We start from the raw sequence: 25078 nt of genomic DNA on the forward strand, positions 1-25078 counted from the left end.
TTGTAGTTGGTAAAGCTGCTGTTTATAACACTGATTTAATTGTTAAAAATCAATGAGCTATCCATTAAAAACACCAAGATTTCAAATGGAATTTGAACATAAGTGAGGATATTTGTGGAGCTTAAGGGGGACGAAATAAAATATTTTTCAGTTCTAGTTGAAGTTTTTTCCCCATCCAGGTTTTTGGATGATTCACTGTCTCTTTGTAGGAGTCCTTAGCAAGTAGATAAAACTAAGTGTCATCCACATAGCAGTGATATGAGTTTCTGAATGATGGTGATGCGGTGGGTCATTGTATAATTACATTTGCTGACATTTTAAAAACATCTGGAGCACAAAGCTGTTTTGCAGAGTCAAGTTTCACACTGGTTTTCCTGCATCTGAAAGACAACCTTTACTGCCCAAGAAAAGGAAACCATTCTTCATCTCTAGGTCTAATAAATGTGGCATCCCTCAAGGACCCAGTTTAGGTCCTGTTCAGTGTCAAATAGCTGCACTGAGATCCAAAAATCAAATCAAATCAAATCACTTTTATTGTCACATCACATGTTCAGGTACATTGGTACAGCACATGTGAGTGAAATTCTTGTGTGCGAGCTTCACAAGCAACAGAGTTGTGCAAAATACAATAATGTAAACAAGCAAAATACAAGAATGGCTACATCTGAAACTAATAAATATATGTACAATATATAATAGTATATGCATTTCTGGATGTGTATACTAAATATTTTTCTGTGTGTGTGTGTGTGTGTGTGTACACATATTTTACAAATTAAATAGAGTAAACAATAAATAAAATATATAAAAATATACAGAGTTGAGACATGTGCAAAACAGTGGCATTACTGTACAGTATGGAGTGCATAATGTTGAAGTTCCAGTAGTGAAGCTGAGGTGTCTATGACGTGTTCAGCAGTCTGATGGCCTGGTGGAAGAAGCTGTCTCTCAGTCTGCTGGTACGGGACCGGATGCTGCAGAACCTCCTTCCTGATGGAAGCAGTCTGAACAGTTTATGGCTGGGGTGACTGGAGTCCTTGATGATCCTCCCCGCTTTCCTCAGGCACCGCTTCCTGTAGATGTCTTGGAGGGAGGGAAGCTCACCTCCAATTATCCGTTCAGAGCACCGCACTACTCGCTGGAGAGCTTTGCAGTTGTAGGCAGTGCTGTTGCCATACCAGGTGGTGATGCATCCAGTGAGGATGCTCTCAATGGCACAGTGATAGAAGGTCCTGAGGATGCGGGGGCTCATGCCGAATCTTTTCAGTCTCCTGAGAAAGAAGAGGCGCTGCTGCGCCTTCTTCACTGTTTTGTTTGTGTGTACTGACCACGTAAGATCCTCAGCCAGGTGTACGCCAAGGAACCGGAAGCTGCTCACTCTCCCCACAGCAGCGCCGTTGATGGTGATGGGGGTGTGTACTTCTCTGCACCTCCGGAAGTCCACTATCAACTCCTTTGTCTTTGCGACGTTGAGGGTGAGATGGTTGTCTTGACACCAGTGGGTCAGGGCGCTGACCTCCTCCCTGTAAGCCGTCTCATCACCGTTGGTGATAAGACCCACCACTGTAGTGTCGTCCGCAAACTTCACAATGATGTTGGAGCTGTTAGTGGCTGTGCAAGACTAGAAGGGTGACAGGAACCAGAATCAACAGATAAAATGATATCACTTTACACATTTAACAGAGCAGGTTTTATACTTTGCAGGTGTCTGTTTCAGTTGGTATTTTAGCAAACGTAGGACCGCATAATACAGCAGACGTCTCTTGCAACCTGTTGGATTCTTTTGTTTCACCCAGAAATTGATGTCAGCATAACTAATTCTCAGTTTGCTAATATGATTAAAATATTTTTAAAATCATCTAAAAAAAAAAAACATCTAGGGAATCTGTGAGGAAATGGGAAAGAGCTGGCTCTATCTCGGGTGTTCGTTGCAGGAGTATAAGGCAACAGGACAGCTTTGTCTAAATAGATTACTGTCTGTTTACTTTAGGCTTGAATATAAACAAGGCAATAACACAAGTAGACATGTGACTCCCAAAAATATGATTCTTACCATGATGGTGAAAAAATGTCAGCTGCAAATTGCACTCCGAATATGATCTGATCTGTGAAAACACCTTTGCATTATTGTCACTGATTCTTTCTCCATCTATGTGTAAACACCATCCCTTCTGTGTGACCCCCTGCTATTTTACAGTTATAAATTATTTATAGGATATAAATAAGGAGCAGTCTGGACTGTAACACTGTAACACCTGCATTTTTTTCCCCTCACTCCACCTACTCACCTGCTAGTGAAAAATGACATCCAATCTTGGTGCAGACAGATTGCAGACAACGAGAATGCATAAACTAGCAGGTGATACGATTTATTTTCCTCCCTGAGATATCCAGACTGCATTTTACCGTCACGTCTAAATTATATCTGGATTAACATATGGCTTCTCCTCATTCATTATGAGGCAAATAATTGCAAGAAAGGTACATTGCCATATTTTCTCCAAAAATCTAAGTTAAATTGGTAATAACTGAACGTTATGTTTAGCCTACGGAAAAGTGTTGCAAAGTAGTGATGGAGCTGACTTGTGTGCAGTTGTGCCAACAGGCTGCGACGTCAATACTTAGCTCACAATGCTGCTTTGACAATCACCGGTAAAGCTGATTGCAACAAGAGTAATAACGACGGGCTGTGAGCAGAGTAGCAATAAAACAGACACTCTTGTGGTGATAAACAAAGCGCTCCAAGGGTAAAAGTTGGGCGAGGACGCAGCCAGATGTCATCTTTTGCCGGGGGGAAAAGTGCCTGTTATTTAGTATGTAGCCAAAAAAAAGGCAGGGATTTCTTTTTTGGTTTTTCCTCAGGAGGCATGTATGTGAGAGTTTAAGTATTCCATGTTGGAGGGAGCCTGAATTCAACATGAATTCAGCTCTACAGTACATGTGTTCACTAAAAACTAATACTGTACTCAAAGGTGTGTGTGTGTGTGTGTGTGTGTGTGTGTGTGTGTGTGTGTGTGTGTGTGTGTGTGTGTGTGTGTGTGTGTGTGTGTGTGTGCGCTAAAGAATATGCAAAGCATTTGGGAACTCAAGCCGCTATCATCACTTGCAGGAAAGTGTGTGTGAGCACTCGTGTTTTGCATGCTGTGCGCATAGCTCTGAAAGCTGGAGCTCAGCGGTTGTGTCGGGGCATCCAAATCAGGAAGGGGCCTCTGAGTGTTTGTGTGAGACATTACTGAGATGAAGACGTGTTGAAAAGGAGACAAAGTGGTAGGTAGGGAGAGCCCAAGTGTTTGTGTGTTTTGTCCTTTTTCTTTTTTTTTTGAGTGTGCATTAAAAATCATTAGGGGAAATGGAGTGAAGGGACTGCTTGTGCATCTGTGTGTGTGAGTGAGTGTGATGGCCACAGGCATACTGAGCAGCCTCATAATGAACACATTGATCTAGTACAGCAGAGGAAAAGGACGACCCTCCATGCATTAATAGTGACGTTAATCTTCTCCTCCATTATTTCCGAGTCTTTCATTAGATACGACCGTTGGTGTTATTTCTCTCGTGTCTCTGCCTCGTCACATTTCTTTTTTTTATTTCAACTTTTTGATTGCACCCTCCACCTATTAAGTTTGTTTACACGTATAAATAATAGATGTGGATGTCGAGAAAATATTCTAAACTTGTCCAGGTGAAACAAAAATATCCCAAGGCCCTTTATTTAAAAAAAATAAAAGACGACTCCTGTGTACTAATAAAATCCTGCTTGTCATAAACTGAGTTTAGATTCTAAACATAAGATGATATTTTTAGTTTTAGAGTAAAAGTAATAATTGGGAAAACGGTTTATTTTTTCTTTTTTGGCCAAAATTGGATGACATGTTTGTAACAGAAAATGAAGATTCAAATAGATGGCCAGTGAGACTGACTGGAAATTGAGGGAAATGTTTTTCTGCCCCTTTAAAGTAAATCAAGATTAGACAAACCCCGCAGGTGTGGAGTTGGTTTTAGGTCAGGGGTGGGCAACTCCAGGCCTCGAGGGCCGGTGTCCTGCAGGTTTTAGATGTGTCCTTGAACCAACACAGCTGATTTAAATGGCTAAATTAGCTCCTCAACATGTCCTGAAGTTCTCCAGAGGCTTGGTAACGAACTAATCATGTGATTCAGGTGTGTTGACCCAGGGTGAGATCTAAAACCTGCTGGAATTGCGTCACAGTTACAAGTGTTACTAAACTGCCTAGATGTGAGTTTCTCCTGTTTTACCTTTCTGCTAAGCTGCTACTGATGGTAGCATCGTAACGTACCATCTGCACTTTCCCAAAGTGAACCCTTTAATGGCGTGAAACACATCGCTTCTTTAGCTAATATGTTTTGTTTTTAATCAAACGCACTGGGTTTGCCAGTCTTCATTTGGCTGGCCTGTAGCTTTGATTTTGATCCAATAAAAATGTATTACATAACCATATCCAGCTTTCACAAAGCTGCTTGGAGACTGGTATGTGAGGCAGCAGCATATGATCTAGTTTAATGCAGTTATTGTTGGCAGATTCTGTAAATGGAAGAGGAAAAAAAGGTCCACAGGTTTTTGAAGTCTTACTGCAGCGATAGCATTGGGCGAAAATCCCTTTTTGTTTTGGTCCACAGCTTGTAGCCCAAGGCTTGGCAGTGCAGCACAGCCATGTGAATCCTACAGCTCCTGTCGCTTTTGCTCTCCAGCTCCTCTCCCAGTAGTAGACGGCTAAGACTGCAGTGTCATCTTGTGTTTGTGCCCGTATCCCTCGGAAAACAAACCCTCTTTTCCCCTCACTAGGGATGTGATCAATGGGCAAACGTGGAGTTTTCCCACATTTTCACTTCGTATTTTGAAAGAACTAATGGTCTCATTCATAGAATTATTAAAAAAAAACTAGTTTTTGCTTTTTCTCTTGCATTCAACTCCATCTTTGCCTTTTATTAGTATGACTAGCATGAGCTTTAATATGCCCAGGCACATTGATCTCTCCCCTACATCCCTCCTCTCTCTCAGCACTGCATGTGGGGCATGCATCTGTGTGTGTTTATTCCCCAACTGCCTTCTCCCAATTACATGATTTCTGAGTAATTGTGCTGTTGCAATCATTTGAAGTCAATCTGGTTTTGACCGTCATCCAAATGCCCAAATTATGGTTGGTTGTTAGGTCAATTGGGTCCATATGTGGGTTACGTTTAATGAGGGCATATGCTTAAAGGTAGTTTGCCTACGTGTGTGTGAGACGGAGACATTCATCTATAAACTGCAGAGATAACTGAGTGGATCGGACATTTATGGGCTCAAGTTTCGTCACACAGAATACTGGGGTGGTCCTCTGGGGTTCAGTTTGCGTGTGTTGGTTCTGTATACTTGTGTGGATGAGGTTTTCTTTTTAAATGTCACTTAAGAGTCCACATCGGGCTGCATGCAAAGACACTTTTGACAGACTTGGAGAAATTATCTTTCACACAGTTTATACCCCACCGCCCTTCCTTTGGGACATTAAACAGTGATGAACACATTTAAAGCTGCTTCAAGAATATATTAACGCATACTTTCACTCAGTCCCTCCAACTCTCTGCTCTTTTGTGCTTTTCCTTCTACTAATCGCTCTCCTATTCCTCCCCCCCATCACTTTCTGTGGCTCCTACAACAATTCAAAGCAGTCTAGTCACATTAAGTCAGGCTTGCAACAGTGGAGGGAAAAACAGGCAACAAATCAAGTAATGAAATCAACTCCAACAATTAAATATTTCTCCTGTATGTTCTCCCTTGTTCACGCTCCCTCTCTTGGCTAATTTAGAGAGCTTAATTGGCGCTGTAATACGTTGGAGGCAGGCAAACACCAGCAACATAGAAATAAAATGTAATTAGTTTTACAGTTGACTTTTCTCCCTGTTCCTCACACACGTGTGCTTATCTATTGAAGCTGGGACTGTTTGAAGTACTGCGTTATTAAAATTTTGAGTTTTTTGTGACATTACAACTTGTTTACTGATGTGACGGTAGCGCGTATGCTTTGTATCCTTAACTGTTTAACACTGAGCTCTTACTCGAGACGCTTTCTTCAAAAAAGCAGGAGCTTTTGGTTTTTTTTTTCTTCAAGTGATTAAATTGCAGAACAGAGCGGCAGCATGATTGTGGTCTTGACTCGCTTGCTTTCATATACTGTGTGTGAGTTTGTGAAAACGAAGCCTTTGTTAATTCAGCGTTTTTACTGACACACGTTCTCCTTTTTTTTCTCTCCATCTCTAGACCAACATCCCGTTCCTCCAGAACGTTCTGTCCAACCACCAGTTCCTGCACTCCACAGTGGACACCCAGTTCATTGACGAGAACCAAGAGCTCTTCAACCTCAAACCCACTCAGAACAGAGCCCAGAAACTCCTGCACTACCTTGGTCAGTGCAGAAACGATACATTGTAACACTTAAAGGTGGAAAACAAATCAATTTACATGATCCATACTGACTGAGCACTGTCACCATTGATTGTTGGGCTTAGGTTTATTGCCCATCAAAACTGTAGCACTTTTCCACAAAGCTAAGCTTATCTAAGACGAGGCTATTAAGAAAGATTAATAGCTTGGCAACCAACTATATCGAGCAGAGCTGCTTGTTTCTGTAGCTACTAAGAGTTGGGAAAATGATAACATTTCAGGTGCTAAAGACCTTTAGATTAGGTGCTACTCTACGAAGGAGGTCCAACTTACTGATAAGACCAGTAAAGTTAAATATTCTTATCTCAGGCTTTCACCAAACCTTGGGTTTAAAAAGACAAAGCTCAATTCTGTGCAAAAGGGAGATAACCTGGATGTCTAATGTGCAGAAAACCTCTCGCACACAAATGTAGCAGGACACATGTGACACACAAGTCCTATAATCCATACCCTCTTGTTTTTCAGGTTTGCTGGATGTCTTCTAGGCTCAATCTGATTTGTATTCTCTATTTTTATGCTCGTATCCAGGTCATGTGATGGTGAATGGACCAACAACACCCATCCCAGTCAAAGCTAAGCCCTCTTCCACAGACCCCGTCGTTCCTCCCGTCACCATGGGTACGTCAATCCAAAGGCAGTTTCACCAGTCATTGCACACAGTTTTCCCTCACAAATTATTCAGTAAACTCCGATGGCAGCTCGCCCTCCCAGTCAAAAATCAATAACACATTGTCCCAAACCGTAAAAGCATTTGGCTTAACGAAGCTTGGGCCTGAGCTTCAGTCAACAAAATGTTATAAGGAAAAAAAAAAGTTAAAATAAAAGACAGGTTGTGACCCACAAGACGAGTGTCCAGGACTGTTATCATAAAAATATCAAAATGCATCATCCCACATTGAATTTATTACATTTGGACTCATTTAGCAAGGTACTGCCACAGCAAGTGTCACAGGTTCCTCTTTCTCCTGGGGCAGCGTTGCTAAAAATGTAAACACTTGTGTATCCATAGGGCACTTTGGATAAAAGCACCCGCCGAATGACGAATGGTCTGTCGAACGCTCTGATAGCTGTAGGCGGAAAGGCCTTCCTAAATGGCTCCGTTTAGCACTTGGGGAGGTAAAGGGTTTTAGCCCAGAGTGCTCTGCTGAGCTGTGAGTACAGTCGGGGAGAGGTGCAGCTCATTGTTTCTGAAAGCAGAAGTTCTCCGCTTCTCACCCCGCTGTGTGCACGACTCCCTTGTTAGTCTTAAAGGAAAGGCCAAGGGCCAAGCTGGGCTCTTTGATGAGCTGCTTTGGGTCTCTGGAGTGAAGCCACCCCCTTCCCCCCTCAAGGCTAACTACAGTGTTAAAGTACATTTTGTGAAGAACAACAAGGCTGTTTAAATATGTATTTTTAAAGTTACGTGTTCTTAGTTTTACTCCTAAATATGTCTTAAAGTTATTGAAACAAAGGACTTATGCGAATTAATCTGGTCTCCGGGGTCATTTTGCAGTGGTTTGCTTTTTCTCCTTTCTCACTTCTCTGTCAGGTGTAAATGTATTCCATGCACAAACCGCATGAATTTATGCAGCTGTTCCCTTTTGACAGCAACGAAATAGTCAGCCGTAATAATCTGACATGTTTATCAGCACCCCGTTCTGCCTCAGCACATACCACAGCATGCCTAGTAAACATGAATTTATAGCAAAATAATGTGAATATTACGAATCATAATGAGGCATAACTAATCAAATCTGACATCTAAAACCCGTGCACAGTGGAACGGAATGGAGCAGAATAGGAGCGAATGATCTGCGGCGTTTGTGCACGTCTGAGTGTGCATTTCCCCATGCATGCCCTCCACTGTTTTCATTTAGGCAAATTTTCTGTTGAAGGCCATCATTGCCTGTCTCTTGTTGCAGGAGAGCAAACACACATGCACATGTGCATTAAATCACACAAACCTGACATATGCTGCACCAAATGCTGCAGACAGAGTCCCTTTGTGTACACACACTGCACATACCTACTGTAAGCAGCTGATGAGATAGGTGCATGCAGCACAGGGACGCACAGAGGCATACCTAAAGCCTAGTAATGAGATTTGTAATGTGCTTATATCCTTTCTTTCATTCAACAGAGGGATTGAGAGAAGAGAGGGATTAGGCCTTTATTATCACACAGGAGAGAGGGATGGAGGGAGTGACAGGGCTATGGAAGGAGAAAGGGGTTATGAAAGGAGGACAGAAGGCTCGGGCAGCATATAATCCCTGTATATGGAGAAAATGGTCAAACGGGTGTGGTGACAGGTGAGACACAGATAAATTGATCAAGATATTGGCGAGAAGGGACAATGGGGAAGATATTTAAAGGATTATTGCTATGTAACACTCTCTGATAAGAGAAAAGCAAAGGTCAGTCACATTGGGATATCTCAATTTCACTTTTAAAGATAAGCAGTAAGCAGTTTGGGTCCCACCACACTGAGGAAAGATGGGATGGAAAGTATTCCTGAAAGACATGGCGAGGGTGTTCTGACAGAGCCTGTTAAGTACTCAGAGGCCATTATTTTCTAATTAGGATTTGTAGTCTGAAACGTTCCTTCTGAAGGCTGATTGCTGGTGGTTCATCCATGTTGTAGAAGTACACCTTGTTCCAATTATTATCTGGATTTATTTAATGGAGGACATCTAGAGGTTAATGACCAGATGCCTGTGAGCCCGCTCTAGGAAGGATGACTAATAAAAATGACAGACTATTTTCAAACTCCCCATCGTGCACTGTATTTCCATTTTTGGAATAAAGTGTAGAAGTAGTTTGTTGTACAATATTGTGTTATAGTATACAGGAAAAAACAGAAACATGGACTTAAATCCTTAAAATCCCCTTTTTGTTTTCCTCTGCTTGTTTTTTAACCCGTTTTTATTACCAATCTTCAAACAAAAATGGCTTCCGCTGCTTTTGCTTCTGTTTTAGAGCATTATAATTGGTCTTTGTGAAATTTGAAGATACCTTAGGTGTTGTGTGTATATAGCAAAGTAACTTTATTCACTGGCCATGCAGCTGGTTTTAGGGGGGAAAATGCTTTTCCTGAACTTTACTTCCAGTCAAGTTTTTAACCAGGCTGTGTGTTTATGAATTATTTATAGACAATAATTTGACAGTTACAGCATACCTGACTTTAGTAAAGCACTAATTAGTAGTCCCACCGGATCTGTCAATTAAAATGTTCCGAAACGCAAACAAACACACACAACAGATTTTTTTTTTGTAGAGAGATGTCAACTTGGAACAAAGGTATGGCATACTGGTTTTATTTTAATTAGGTAATAGTGATGCTCGGGGCACTGTAGCTCAGTCTTATCAGGTCATATTAGCTGCTGTTGTGGAGCAGGAGAAGAATATAAAGGGTACGAGGTATGAAATAACATCAGCCTGAGCAACAGAGAAGGCAAGAAAGCCGGGAACCAGGAGTGAGGTGTTTTCAGTGCAGATGACTGGGTATGTTCGTGTGCAGATTGGTCAAAATCAAGCACAGCAACCCGGGAATTGTATCTCTCTAATAGTTTTTGCACTCGTGTGTGTGTGTGTGTGTGTGTGTGTGTGTGTGTGTGTGTGTGTGTGTGTGTGTGTGTGTGTGTGTGTGTGTGTGTGTGTGTGTGTGTGTAAAATCTACTCCAGAGCCAAATGTTTTCTAGGAAACTGTGGCATGCTATAAGCTCTGCAGTCCCAGAGCACACGCCCTCATTTTCTCACTGTTCTTTAGATGCGAGGACGTCACAGGTGGTTAAAAACAAAGTTTCTAAGATTTCATTTTTTGTGACAAATGCAACTTTGACAATGAATCATCCAGGCTCCCTTATTCATAGATCTTGATCAGTTCAAACGTCTGTTTTCTGCTTCAGCAGCATGACTTCACAGAGCTCGTCTACTCTGCCAGTGTGAGCTCATTTTGTGTTTCTACGTTAATGTGTTGCTGTGCGTGTGAACAAATGTATTTGTGCTGCTGTGTGTGCATGTGTGTTGCCCATTTTACTTGTGCAGGCCTTAGAGACAATTATAGCACAGATCATTTGTTTTCGGGGATGAGGTACAACAATAAAAGGTCAAGAGCAAGGATTCAACTACAGAGAGAGTGAGAGAAGCAAGGTTGGAGGACATCTAAGCTGGCAGAAAGTACCTCATTAACGAGTGTTTTTGATTGATGATTGTACACAGCACAGCAAAAATAGGTCCAAATTGTGCTTCCAGTATTTTAATACCTTGGGTTGTGGCTGTGTTTAATTGCAAAGCAAAGAGAAAAAGATTAGGATAGAAGGTTGGTTATAGCGGCGTAGAGCCAGGGCTATGTGATGTTTGTTTTGAGGACCACTAAGCTGTAATAAACTGGAAATGCCAGCATTTGTCTGGGGGATTCCACATCAATTTTTATCTCTCCTTGTGGATGATTTTAGCAGTTGTGTTATGTTTCAATGCTGTATGTGACATTATAGTCTTGTGAGCTAACCAGAAACACTTAAACACTGCCAGCATGTCCAACAGTCTTCATCTCGGGTCCCTCTGGGATTAGACCGTGCAAGATTTAAAAAGCACTCTTAATGGATGTGATGCTGTTTTCCTGTTAAGAGTTCATCTGTTAGCTGGAATTTCTGTGTCCCGAAAGACTGAAATATCTCAGTTAATAGATGAGTCACCATCAAAGTCATTGGTGGTACCAAGAGAAGTATACAAACCAAAATTAACCTCAAACTCATTTATGAACACATACTAATTACAAACTGTTAGATGCTCACAAACAAGCCTCAGGCACTAAACATGGTACACGATATACTTGTTAAACATTTATAGCTATTTAGCAAGTATATTGTGGCAGGGAGACACGGTACAGCCTGTACAGGCTGCAAGTCAGGGCTAAATATTGACTGCATTGTCAAATTTGCAAAAGCAGAATTTGCTTTTTTGATCCGAGACCTAAAATCAGGGGCACATTCCAGAAAACGAAGGACTGAGAAGGAGGAGACGTGACGGGCAAACTAGGAACCATCCTAGAAGTTAACTCTAAGCTGGCAACATGTTGTACGAAGCTCTGTCACTTCTGTTTTACTTAAGGTAGCATCTTAGTTTCTATATAAAACCATAGCCGTAGGAATCACTGTCAGCAAGAGCAAACCATTTTCACAAATTGGTGGGTGGTGTGTCTAATAAGCCAGCTGCTGAGCTTATATTCGTGAATTCTTTTATAGCTGATCTCCTGAGCTGTGGGTGATAGGCGCAGCATTGAGAGATGCCATTACCTCATTAGTAGACGTTATGACAACTGCCAGACCTGCTAATGGCACAACTTAAGAGAAAACTCCATGTTCATAGAGTACATGTGCAAACTGTTTACTTGTTAAACGGGTGTAAATCTGTTAACTTGCCACATACTGTCTGTTTTTTAAAGTCGATACACAAAGACTAAAAAGGGGTGCTTACACGTTGTGTCTTTACCCTGTTTGAATCAAATGAAACCCTCTTTGCTCTGCACTGCTATAAGTGCAACCCTGTGATGTGTAAATAATTTTTATTTTACATTTTTCATTACATCAATCCATTTTCAGTTCATAGACGTATTTGCACGACCTTGTGTGGTGGAATAAAAAAAATCTTCAAACATCTGATTAATATTCATCACATAGAGCTATATTATCATTAAAGCTTTTCCTTTTGCCTTCTCTTCAGTGTTGCTCTCCTCATTAACGTGCTCTTTCCCTTTCCCCACTATCAGGTGACCCTCCTGTAGGTTTCCGTGACGTGCTGTTGCGTGATGGTCCTGAAGGATTTGCCAAGGCTGTCCGTGCCCACAAAGGCCTCCTGCTGATGGACACCACATTCAGGGACGCTCACCAGTCTCTCCTGGCTACCAGGGTTCGGACCCATGACCTGAAGAAGATCTCGCCATTTGTCAGCCACAACTTTAGCAACCTTTTTAGCTTGGAGAACTGGGGAGGTAAGCTTCCTGGTCGTCACGTTACGATAAACTCGTCCACTTTTGTTGCCCTTTTCGCCCCTAAAAATGTCCTTTGTATGACGCTGAATGAAGTTAAAAATAACTGAGCTGTAATGTTTGATCTCCCATAGGCAGTAGTGGTTTGCTGGCTATCTAGTTAAACAAAACCTTTCGACCTGCTATTTTATTGCATCTCGTCATCAGTGCCTCTCCTTTCTATTCTCCCCGCACTCCTGCTGTGATCGTCATTCATTGCGTCTCGTACTTTTTCCGGTTTGACCTGTGAAACTTGTGTCACTGAAAACAATCTAATTCTTCCACCTGTTCTTCCAAAACGGAGTCCCCAGCAAGTTCCCTCAATAGACAGTGATTGTACCTTTTGCCTACTCTTCAATGAATAGAGAAAATCACACGTTATTGAAACTTCTTGAAGCGTGCGCAGTCCAATAGTGTCCCTGTATAATATGCAATTACTCTGAAATTGAAGCAAAAATGCGAGCAGCATGTTTGAACAGCTGGCTACATGACCAATTATCAGCACTTCTTGATAACGGTCCTGTGTGAAGTGCAATTGTTACGAACTGGTTTCAAAGAGTACATTCACCCGTTAGAACACTTAGGGCACACACATTCACAGGAAGGATATGCCCAGAGAAGCTCTCGAGGTTGAAACATTCAATTTAATGCTAAATTATATAGAAAACGACCGTGATTGAGGAGATCAGAAGAACAAAGAAGTAAACAACAAATGCCTTTCGCTATTTCAGGTCCTGTTTTAGTGGCCGGTTGGCTAAATGCTGGTTGAACAGAATGAGGTGGGAAAAAAAAGACATGAAAGAGTCTCTGGTGAAAACTCTTTGGAGTTATAAACCCTTTCTGAGATTAAATTCCTCTTGGAAACTGATCATGGTGCACCAGTTAAGGGAAAAGCAATATATTTCATTACTGTGGGAGAGCGCTTTGAGCTGATCTCACATTAAGCAACTGTCTACTTACTTCATGTTTGGACAGATAAAAAGGCTATAGCAAAAGTCAATTACTGAGTAGATATTTCAATAAAAAGGGCTTAAATGCTTCCTGGCTTCCATCACCCGGAATATTGTGGTGTTATTATGAGACTGACCGAAGAAAGAGGATATAAATTCAGTTTGGCTGTGTTTGAGCGGCGCGTTAAACCAAATCTTTAAACAGACTCTGGAAGCTTGTAGCAAACTTGGTTTTTCACTGTGAAGCAAATTGTTGGATAGGTGCCAGAGAAGCCTCCTGTCTGCATGTGTCTCATTACACGGTGAAGCTGCTCTTGTTAAGGCACGTAACAACCTTCTTTTTTTTTCTTTATTTAATGTCATTTTTCTGTATTTGGCAACTCAAAGTACATCCACGTTTCCAGCAGAGGCCGTACAAAAATGCTTTTGAGCATCATTTGCAAACATAGCTTTGCTTCTGATGATCCCAACACTATAATGCAGTCGGTTTCTCACTGTGGTTGTGCACAGCCTCGTGGGGCAGTTGTCAAGCCTTTCAGAAGCTCTGGTAAATCCTTTTTTTTAGAAATGGCTTGGACGCGTCTGCACAGAACGTTTCGTGTTCCAGAAATGAGGACGATGTCAAACAGTTGAAAAGAGAAAAGACACAGCATGCTTTGAGGCCATTTTTATGGTCAAACATCGAAGAGAACATCCTTTTCTGAGCAGACAGTTAATGTGGGCTTTAAAAGTCTAAAACATTGACCCATTGGACTGTTTCAAAGCAAGCTGAAGAGCGGAAAGTCTTTGTATAGGTTGAATAGTGTGATGTACATTTAAAAAAGGCCTGGCTACAGCAGTGGCAATTCAAACAATATAGTAAGATCATATAAAGATGTCATTTCCATTTTACACATTGGTTTATTTAGAATGTAGTGATTCTTAAAGGTAGAGTGTGTAATTATGTCTTCCATAAATTAATGCATTCTCATAAATTTAGAATAAATCAGTTAAAAATGCACACAGCAGCAAATCACATCAACAGTTGGCTCTATTATAAGGTAAAGCCCCTACAAAACAGAGAAAACCCCAACAATCAGACGACCCCCTTTGAGGAAGTGCTTTGGCGACAGGGGGAAGGAAAAACTCCCTTTTAACAGGAAGAAACCTCAAACCACAGATCTGTAATAGCAGATCGCTGAAGTCGGAGGTTGAATGTGGGCTGGGAAAGTTTACACAACTACTGATATTCTGTCAATAAGCTGATATTATGAGCTGAGGAGCGTAAGATTGATTTCTCTCTGTTAAGAAAACTTTTGGCAATCACGTGAATTGGAAGAGAAAGGTAATCTGCTAGTGGGTCCTCTTGAGGCCTCAGTGCTTCCTGCGTGATATGGTTATGAGTCAGAGAAAACTGCACGGTACTTTCTCATAATTATTTAAACACTTAAAGGCAGATTTCATTCTAAAAAGAGACACTCCCCTGAAAGCTTCCTGTAACTTCACCGAGTGTCATCTTCTCCATATTAATTAATGTTGATTAAGCCAGTTTTGCAGTAACGACACAGCGTTTAGAGCGCAATGAAGAATCCGTCACCAAATATTTTGACACAAGATGTTCAGTTTGGTGCTTTTGCTCGAGAGGGGTCAGTGTTGGTTTCAAACCCAACATCAGGATCTTTATTTTTTATTTATTTATTAATTTTTTTCCCCACAGCTTTTCGTTTGAATGCCTCTAAAAATGTGAAACCTCAAAACAAACCTTAAACTGCAGTGATATTTTACTGAGAATTAAGCGACGACTTTACAACCACCTTCGACCACAGCGCTCCTTTTTCGTAGTCAGTCTCATCTTTTGCCATTGAAACCTTTTTCTGATTTGGGGCGGCGATGCCATCCTTTATATGTGCGAGAGGAAAGCAGCGGTAAGACGGCAGCTAGGTGAAAGCTTTCAGGATGGTATCCTCTACCCACCCGTTCATGAAAGGGCGGATACTTCCCAGGACACAGCAGTACAACAAAATACAAATGACTACAGATGGCAATAACAATCCTGTTTTAGCTAAAGTGGTCCTGACTGAAAAGATCTCTGAGGTCACATAAGACTTTATAGAAGCAAGTCACTCACAGGCCAAAGTAGTGCGTGCCAAGATGAGTGGATTTCTCTTCAGATAAAATATGTTGCACCTTTTCATCCTCACTGTTTTTAAAATCCAAAGTTCCCAGACTGACTAGTTGCCAGCCTTGTTTCCTCACCTCATATCGATTTAGGGTGGAAAACAAATTGGACTACGTGCAGTTAAAAGGTTGGCTCTAGCACCCACCATCCCACAGCGGCCGCTTGTAAAAGTACCTCTAAACAGCTCCTCGTAAATCACTTAATAACCACTGGAGAAATGACGACCAGGCCTGCCTTAAGAAGGCGTCCCTGTACAGTGCACTTTTGTTACAGAGAGATCAGAGGTGAAAAATATTACTCATCTATGCTAAAGCGAGACGATCGTGTGAATATTGAATTCTCTTACCCTTACTTAATGTCCCTATGTAGGAATGTTTTTGTTTTTTTTAACACAGTGGTCTTAGATGGGGAATATTGCTTTCACATGTTTCAGCTGCTTAGAGGCAGAATGAATCATTGAAGAGATTAAGCCTGTGAAAGCCCTTTGAGGATTAAGTCCTTTCCTGATATAGCGTTCCTCCCCACACCAGCAAAGATGCAGTAAAATGAACTGGGTCACATAATGCGTCTATATGGTTTCCTCAACTATTTTACACTTGGGAAATTTATCAGATGGGGACACAAAAAAGTAGATTCTTAATTGCTCTATGCCATCACGCTGCTATTTGGATCTTGTTCATTACACAAGCAGTTGGGTAATCAGGCGTCTCGCAGGTTTTCGGGCATGTAAGCAGTTTGTCGGTACGAGCGGGAGAGAGTTGACTGCACAAAGGTGGCTCGAGCAAACTACAGTAACAAAGTGGAATCTCAGAGGACGTAAAAACTGAATCAATGTTACATCAAGGCCGTATTGCGCGCGCAGGCAAAAACGATAAATGCTGACATTGGTTTATGTAACTCAGTAATTCACATGGATATTAATCATCCTTATGTATAGTTGGATCTATTGGTATTTAAACAATGGTACTTTATTTCCTCTGTATGCCACCACAGTGGATTTTAAATCAGACAATGAAGAAGTGATTGAAGTGCAGACTTTCAGCTTTAATTCAGGGTACTGTAGTACTACAAGAATTTTGATAGAGGGCTTTTTTCTATCTTTTTTTTTTGTTTGTTTTTGTTTGGTTTTTTTGGGCACACATTCAACTCTGAGTGAAAGCCTTTCTTTCCAAAATACAACCCAAAACAGGCAGGCTGCAACATTTTCCTGCCTAACGTCCTGCGTGTGAGACCAGCTGTCAGTCTTCATTTGCGTTATCAAATTATCAGAGTACATTCTGCCGTCCCAGATGAATTGCTCACCCAGCATCATGTTTTGCTATCTCACGTGCAATGAAACATTCATACTAGTATGTTTAACATCACAGGATTGCTTGAAGTCATTTCCACTCCAAGCTATTGGTTTAAGAGATGCTGACATTGGTTAAAATCCCCCCCCATCCCAAATCTCTTTAAAAATTATGAAGAGGCGGGTTTTTCCTTGGCAATCCTTACATCTTAGAGTAAGGAACAAGCAGTTATACTTGGTATTCTCTCCGTGTCTAAACATATGAGTGTTCAGAAAATGAAATTTAATGATGACAGTGTTGGATCAGCAGAATATCACTGGAGGCTTCAATATTTCTGGCTGATATGATAAACGGGTATGAGATTCGCTAATCTACTCCCCCAGAAAGGGAAATGAGCGGATTGCTATCTCTCCTTTTTGCGTCTACCACTGCAACATTTCTTAGATTTTTAAAGTGACTTAAAAAAAATGAATATGTTTGAATGAACAGTATGTGAAGCTATCATCGGATATTTCATCTGAGCAGCCATTACTGTTTTAAATCTGCATGTGTTTGTGGGTAATGGGAGAAGTTTGAAATATAATTTTTTTGATTTTGAGATCAAAGTCGGGGTGAAAGATGAGAGCTGACGTAAAGTGTAACCTGTGCGTGTCTGTAGGTGCTACCTTTGACGTGGCCATGCGATTCCTATCGGAGTGTCCCTGGAAGAGGCTGCAGGAGCTGAGGGCTTTGATCCCAAATGTCCCGTTTCAGATGCTGCTGAGAGGAGCCAACGCCGTGGGCTACACCAACTACCCTGACAACGCGGTCTTTAAGTGAGTGACGCGCACATTTTCAGATTATTCAGGTTTACTATGAATATGTGTATTCTGAATCCAAATATGTCCATTAATCCAGTGATGAATGCCCCCGACATGCACGCATGTCCAGCTTAAGTTGCATTGCCAAAGAGATCTAATGACTATTACAAACCACTGGTGTAGTTTTCAGTATTCAGTCAGTATCCGGTCATCCAGCTTTGGACAGCTCAGCTGACACTTCGTAACACTGGAGCGGCTTTATCGTTTTCCCCATCTGGCTTTTTTTGTTTCTTTCAGCTGTGTTGGAAACTGTTTTTATTGATTTGTTGAAAAACATGAATTTAATCAGATTTTCTTAAAGCCACCTGCTGCTCCTTCTGCTTTGTCTGTCATTGTGACATTATTTCAGAAATTTTCTGTCGTTTCTATGGGAACAACATTGTTAACTGTCAGGTTCATGCATGCACTTTTTGTTAAATTATTGAAAATGAAATGTATTGTTGTTCTTGAATAATATCACGCGGAGGTGTTTATTTCTAAGCAAAAAGTACAGCAGAAAGCATTTCTACTCCAGACTTCAAATTTGGATTAAACCCTCCGTCAGACCTGTTCTCACTGATTGTTCAGTGGCATACGTCAGCCTTTTCTTACAGTTTCCCTTCCTTAAGAATGGCTTCTTGACAGCTGCCCTTCCTTTAAGACCATTTCTGTTGAGGCTTCATCAAAAAGTCATTTGACAAACTGATGCGTGTCTCGGTCTTGTCAGGTCTTTGCTGGATTCTTTCCCCCAGTTCTTCAGGACATGACTCTCACATGTTCAGTTGCTGTAGACGATCTTTTAGGAGACTTATTCTTATGCTGTCTGCTTATCCAGTTTCATTAAAATTTTTAAGGCAAGGTGTGCAGACACAACACCAGTTCCTCCCTAAAGTTCCTGTGAAATGGTACGGTCCGAAGACTGAACTGAAAATAAGTAAAAAATCAAAACGATGTCCAACGACAAACTTTCAAAGACCTTCAAAAAGGCTGGAGAAATATTATTAAAGAACATTTTAGAAAGGTGTCTGCTTCTTTGGAGGAAGACATTTTAATCATATTCACATATTTTTCATTCTTTTCTGCTCATGATGTAGTTTGGAATTGAGAAATGATTTCAAAATAACAAAATGTGTTTTCTGTAAACCTTTTGTGAGTTTTGGTTACATCCTTTTGTTACAGAATCATCTTTGTAGATTTTGTTTTGTACACTTGCACAGCCTTTTCCACTCTTTTCCACCTCTGAAAAGTGAATATACTCCCCAATGCTCATATAAAATTTGCACAGCACTCTTACACCACATTGGCTTTTTAAATTTTTAAGAACAGTTGCCTAAGTGTCATATATAATTTAGATTTCCCATATCGATAAAAATTAATCAACATACGATGACACTGTTTCTGACAGCTTTATGAGACGAGCTTCATATTTCATGCTGTTTTCCAACCTTTTCAGCAGTTAGCTTCTTGAAGCTCAAGTTAATGACATTAGGGATGTTTTATAGCTACTTGTGTTTGTAATAATTATGTTATAGCATCTACCCAGCAGTAGTGCGCCTACAAAATAAAAGCTGGACATGTCCAACCTAGCCTTCCAGCACAGTTGCTTCTCCTCTCGATATATCTAATTAGATGCACCGTACGGTGGCTAGCCACAAACCACACAATTTACTCACATTTAATCAGGTCAGTTGGTTGATGTGTTCCTGTTGTCTCTCGGCATGCTTACCGAGGTACACATCATTGATACAGCTGTATATTAGTAATGCACTTAGGGCCATGAATATTGCACTACCTCCACACATGCACCGACACGCCTGCAGTTCTTTTCCAGATGGATTGACAAGCTTACTTTGTTGATGTGCATGAGTAATATATATACAAGCTTACACACCTGCAGTGCATACACAAATATTAGAGCCTGGATCACACAACTACCCTATCCTTACACATCTACTCTAACCCTCCTTTCCATACACCAATCATTTATCCCCACTCATAACTCCCATTTTTATGCTTCCATTCGTCTCCCTGCATAATACACTTCTTACCTTCCTTTTAACTCCCCCTTTCTTTCTGTTCCTCCTGGTCCTCGTCTCCCTCTTCAGTCTGCGTCCCATAGGGAGAGTGCCATCGAAAATTTGCACATCATTGTGATTAATGACTTTGATCTGTTTGCCCGGCTCCCTTTCCATCCCGCTTACACGCTCACTCCCTCACCCGCAATGTTTTCAGTGCAGCGGCTAACAGCCAAGTGACCTAAGCGTCTTCATTAGCTAAATCAAATCAAAAGAGTAATTCCGTTCTATTTAATTGATTTAAATTCTTTTACAGGGTCATAGTACACTTTGGAGGGAGAGGGATGTGAAATGTTTGCGGCCTAAAGAAATGAAGGGGTCATATGATTGCTTACTAGATTAGGACTTTATGAACTTCTTAACAACAAAACTTATCCTCCTGCATTGCATGAATGATGATCACTTCAGCTCTGAGTTGGATATCTAGGGCAATGCAGTGTTTTTTTCCATTTGGCGCCAGATAGCATAGACTAGACAGCGCTTGTATACATTGTACTGTATTTCTAAATAAAGACTGGACACAGACGTTTGACAGCTAATCCTCTTGTGGCACAAATGAACACACAATGCATATTTGTTTATTTGCCAAAATAAAAGCTCTCAGTCTGTGTAAATACTGCATTCACAGTAGCACAGCTACAGTACGTACTCACCCCGTTTATGAAAAACCTGATTAAGATACCGAGGCCAAGGCAATAATAGGAGGGATTTACCACTAGCAGCTCGGATAATGAGGCGGCTATACATTTTTCTCCAGTCATTGTGAGCTCCTGTGGGCTGTGTAAGCGTACTTTTAATGAAAATAGTGGGAATATTGTATTTACTCAGGTACAGCAATATTTATGAGTGCCGATATGGAGACGGATATAAACCGCTTATCCCTACCCGGATGTGCACCATTATCTGGAGTACACTGTGCATGAAGACGAACTCATTATGTATGTGTGAGTGAGACTGTGTGATAATCTCACCGTGTACAGGCAGTCCTGACAGCATCCATGACCTGATTACAATTAACATTTAAAAACACTACAGTTTGTGTGGGTCGACTAACACGATCGCCTCTCCCGCTCCCACCATAAGGTTCTGCGAGGTGGCCAAGGAGAACGGCATGGACATCTTCCGTGTCTTCGATTCTCTGAACTACCTGCCTAACATGGTGCTGGGTATGGAGGCTGCTGGAGCAGCAGGTGGCGTAGTTGAAGCTGCCATCTCCTACACAGGTGACGTGTCTGACCCAATGAGGCAGAAGTACTCTCTGGAATACTATGTCAAACTGGCAGATGAGCTTGTCAAAGCTGGAACTCACATCCTATCTATCAAGGTAAGTAAATAAAAAAAAGACCTGGGAGCGGTTTAGTGCTACTCAACTTTGGCAGCTGCACAGGCCATCTTTTCCTTCCCTCTGAAAATCTAAAGTTTTTGGCACTTGCTTTGCTCCTGTGTGGAAATCCTTGCCAGTTTGCTTCCAGACATAAATAACATAAATAGTATCAGGTGAAGAGCTTTTATGAAGGCTTTCATCTTCAGATGCACACATGCTCTCTTCTTACACCAGCAGTTGTATGTGTAAGTTCTGTACATCATGATTGGAGCTTAAACTACAAACTAAACCTTGTCTAGCTGTATAACATGGGTGGTGTACAGTTCAACTAGCACTTGAATGCAAATATCTTTTGTGTTGATGGTAAAGCTCCTTTGGCTTGACTAATTCGAGAACTTGAAAACTGACCAATATTTCATCATGTGAGCAAACTGTAATATTCTGCATCTACAGTACTGATCTTTTTCTGATGCTGTTACATTTGGTGCCATTAGTATGGAAATTAATGTTTAATATCCAGCCATCAATAACCAGTGTCCACGGCATACACACCTCGCACATGGATTTAAAGTGACACATTGAGTTACTCTCACAAGTGAACTGTTGAACGCAGCTGAAGGTTTTCAGCTTGCTTCAATTAAATTAACTTGTATATTTGAGCTTCTTATCTAAATGAATAGACTGATAATGCTCACAATGAATTAATTTCTTCATTCAGGCATGACCGAATATTTTTAAACGTGAAATGATAAACTCGCACTCTGCCACAGTGTGCACCATCACACGCAGCTGTGACAATCTCATAAAAAGCTGGCAGAGCTAATGAGGTTAACTTTTAAAGGAGGAAACCGGCATGTATAATAATTTCTTGAAGTGCAATGATCATCAAAGGGAGCACAACTAAACATCTAAGCTCTGCCTGCGATTTGTATTAATATCAGTTATAATTTAAACTTCATAATGAGTGTAGAAAATGTGACTCTTCGTTCTGTTGTGCTAATGAGTGCGTTGCATGTATTCCTCAGACCTATAACCTTTCTCCCCTCCATCTCCCACCAGGATATGGCCGGCCTGCTGAAGCCAGAAGCCAGTAAGCTTCTGATCAGCGCTCTGAGGGACCGCTTCCCAGACGTACCCATCCATGTGCACACGCACGACACAGCTGGAGCTGGTGTTGCTGCCATGCTGGCCTGCGCTGAAGCTGGTGCTGATGTAGTTGATGTGGCGGTACGTATTTAACATGTTTCTTCTATGAGACTTAATAAAGTGGGACTTCTCCATAACTTTGATTTAAAATTGATATCAGGGTCATTATAGGATGCTTGCCATATGGCGAGTGCTAACTGCTATTCGACAAATAATGAGAAAATAATTATTTCAGTCTACACGCCAGTTATCCTCACAACATGAACAAACATTAATTTTCTACCAGTTCCTGCAGTTTGCATTGTGAAATGTCACTGAAATTAAGATGGAACTGTTGCTGAAGCCAGGATCATTTTCCTTACTGCGATCACTGACGCATGCTGCCAGCATGGGCAGATTCATTATAACAATTGGCTACTATTTGCTGTTTGTGCTGTTCAGTTCTTTGTAACACCGTATGCAACAACTGATTGCCCACCATGGATCGGTTAAACGCCCACTCAGCATTTGTATTCATTGGTTTATCTGTCAATTGCAATAAAGTGTGCTAAAATTACTTTTTCTTTGTGCTTTCATCAGGCATAACGTTTTGACCACTGATAGGGGAAGTGAATAAATCTGATTATCTCTTCATTACGGCCACTGTAGGTGGATGGAATATATTACAGAACAAGTGAACATTTTTTCCTCTAAGTTGATGTTAGAAGCATAAAAAATGGACAAGCATAAGGAGTTGATTTAGTTTGACAAGGACTGAAGTGTGATGGCTAGACTGGGTGTTGACTCGGTCAGAGCATCTCCAAAACTGCAGCTCTTGTGGGATGGTCCCGGTCTGCAGTTGTTAGTATCTATCAGAAAGGAAGCAACTGTGGTGACGGGCGGTCAAGGCTTAGTGATGCACGTGGGGATTGGCCCATGTGGTTCGATCCAACAGATGAGCTCAAAGTGCTGAAGAAGTTAATGTTGGTTCTGATAGAAATGTCGAATACAACATGAGCAGAGGAGCATCAGTACTGTACCATGGAGCAATGAAACGGTTTGGTTTAATGACTCGCGTTTTCTTTTACATCACATGGATGGACCCGGTGCTTGTGTCACTTACATGGGGAACACCTGACACCAGGATAGACTATGGGAAGAAGTCAAGCTGGCAGTGTGATGCTTCAGGCAATATTCACATGGAAAACTTTTGGTCCAGCCATTCATTATGGATCTTACTTTGATACATGCAACCTAGCTAAGTGTTGCTGTAGGCATGTACACCCTGATGGCTGAGGCTAATGTGCACTGCTGCAAAGCAAAAAATGGTTCGGCAACAGTTTGAGGAGTACAACAGAGTTTGAGGCGTTGACTTGGCCTCCAAATTCTCAAGATCTCAGTCCAGTCGAGCATCTGTGGGATGTGCTGGACAAACTAGTCCAATCCATAGAGGCTTGACAGCTTACACGACCACAGCACACCTTCAGAGGTCCAGTGGAGTCTGTGCCTCAACAGCTCAGGGCTGTTTTGGCAGCAAAACTGGGGTCAATACAATATTGGTCAGGTGGCCATAACGCTGCCTGGTCAGTGTAATTAGCTGAAGACTTTGGGAAGGACTACATGTACAGGCGATCTACAAAGGTCATGAATTAGGTTTTCGGTCAAACAGTATTCATATTGATTGTTTCTCTCTAGGTTGACTCCATGGCTGGGATGACCTCCCAGCCCAGCATGGGAGCCATGGTTGCCTGCACCAAGGGGACCAAGCTTGACACTGGTATGTCACACACTCATTAGCCTCTCAGGTCAGTTGTTTAAAAAAAAATAAAGTCATATAAAGAATTACAATTATTTTTGGCCAAAGGAGCACTAGTAAGTATTGCGATGAGTAACTAAATGTTTAAAACTACACCTGCAGCTTGGAATTGTTAATGAGATCAAGCTCAGAATACATTTTTGAGTGTCCTGCTTCAGAGGAGGAAAGGCATTGATCAACAAATCGATGCATGAGTCAAAGTCAGGCAGACCTGTGTGTTCTGCTCAGTGATAATGTACAGTACACAGTCGATTGTTAGAGGGCGATGTGAAGAAAAGGAGACAGCAAATAGAAGGAAACCACTGTGGTCAATAAAAAACTCCTCCTCTGATCCATAAGATAAATGGTTCACATGGTTTCATAAACAATATCAGCAGTAGCCATTATTAAGGTGGTCGTATTTCATAAGTTTGCTAAAAGTTGAAACCTGATGTGCAGCACAAGCACATCAGGAGCATCCTTGGAGCGTTTCAAGGGTTTAAGGTTCTCTGAAAATGTCTTAATGTCACACTTAGTGACTGATTTGCTTTCCCAAACAGCATCGTACCAGATATCTTGTTGTTGGCCTTTGTATTGTGCATTATGTTATATTCTCCCACACCTCTGATCAGCGACTGGGCTCGGTGACCTCCCACAGCGAGGGCAGCAGAAAAGATGTGTTAGCGCACTCAGTCGTAAAACTTCTGTTTAAAAATTGAAGGGAAACGAATCGGGTTAAAGGAATTAAAAGTGATGTGGAGTTTGCTGCTCAGTTATGTGGAGTAATGCTGTTGGGAATACTGACTCAGCTCTGCTAACCAGATGTGATAGCTCATTTCCATTACTCAGAACCTTAAAATGCCCAGCTAATTTTGTTTACATGATATTCATACTGCACACTGTCAGCTGTCCTTAACATAAGAAGTTTGGCACTGTAGGGTAAATTATTGGCGATTATGTTTTAAATAGACTGGCGTATTCTGTGACACACTATTTTCTATCGCCTGTTTTTTGCCGTGTGGTGATTGTCCTTAGTTTTATCATTGATCGCTTGGCATAGACTCTTATGTAGCCCCATTGCAG

General features: G+C 41.3%; 1 protein-coding gene across 4 annotated transcripts in view; it reads left to right on the forward strand.

Annotated features, from left to right (window-relative positions):
• The window catches only part of pcxb (pyruvate carboxylase b), a 292624-nt gene that overhangs the window by 229897 nt on the left and 37649 nt on the right, over window positions 1-25078 (forward strand). For all 4 annotated transcript variants that reach the window (XM_026161745.2, XM_080299926.1, XM_026161746.2 and 1 more), the window contains exons 13-19: window positions 6254-6398; window positions 6965-7054; window positions 12183-12404; window positions 17496-17652; window positions 20835-21075; window positions 22135-22302; window positions 23896-23977. In XM_026161745.2, the coding sequence (XP_026017530.1) occupies window positions 6254-6398; window positions 6965-7054; window positions 12183-12404; window positions 17496-17652; window positions 20835-21075; window positions 22135-22302; window positions 23896-23977 (1105 nt within the window). The remainder of the gene's footprint in view (window positions 1-6253; window positions 6399-6964; window positions 7055-12182; window positions 12405-17495; window positions 17653-20834; window positions 21076-22134; window positions 22303-23895; window positions 23978-25078) is intronic.

Source organism: Astatotilapia calliptera, chromosome 3, assembly GCF_964374335.1.
Source record: "Astatotilapia calliptera chromosome 3, fAstCal68.1, whole genome shotgun sequence".
Taxonomy (NCBI): Eukaryota; Metazoa; Chordata; class Actinopteri; order Cichliformes; family Cichlidae; genus Astatotilapia; species Astatotilapia calliptera.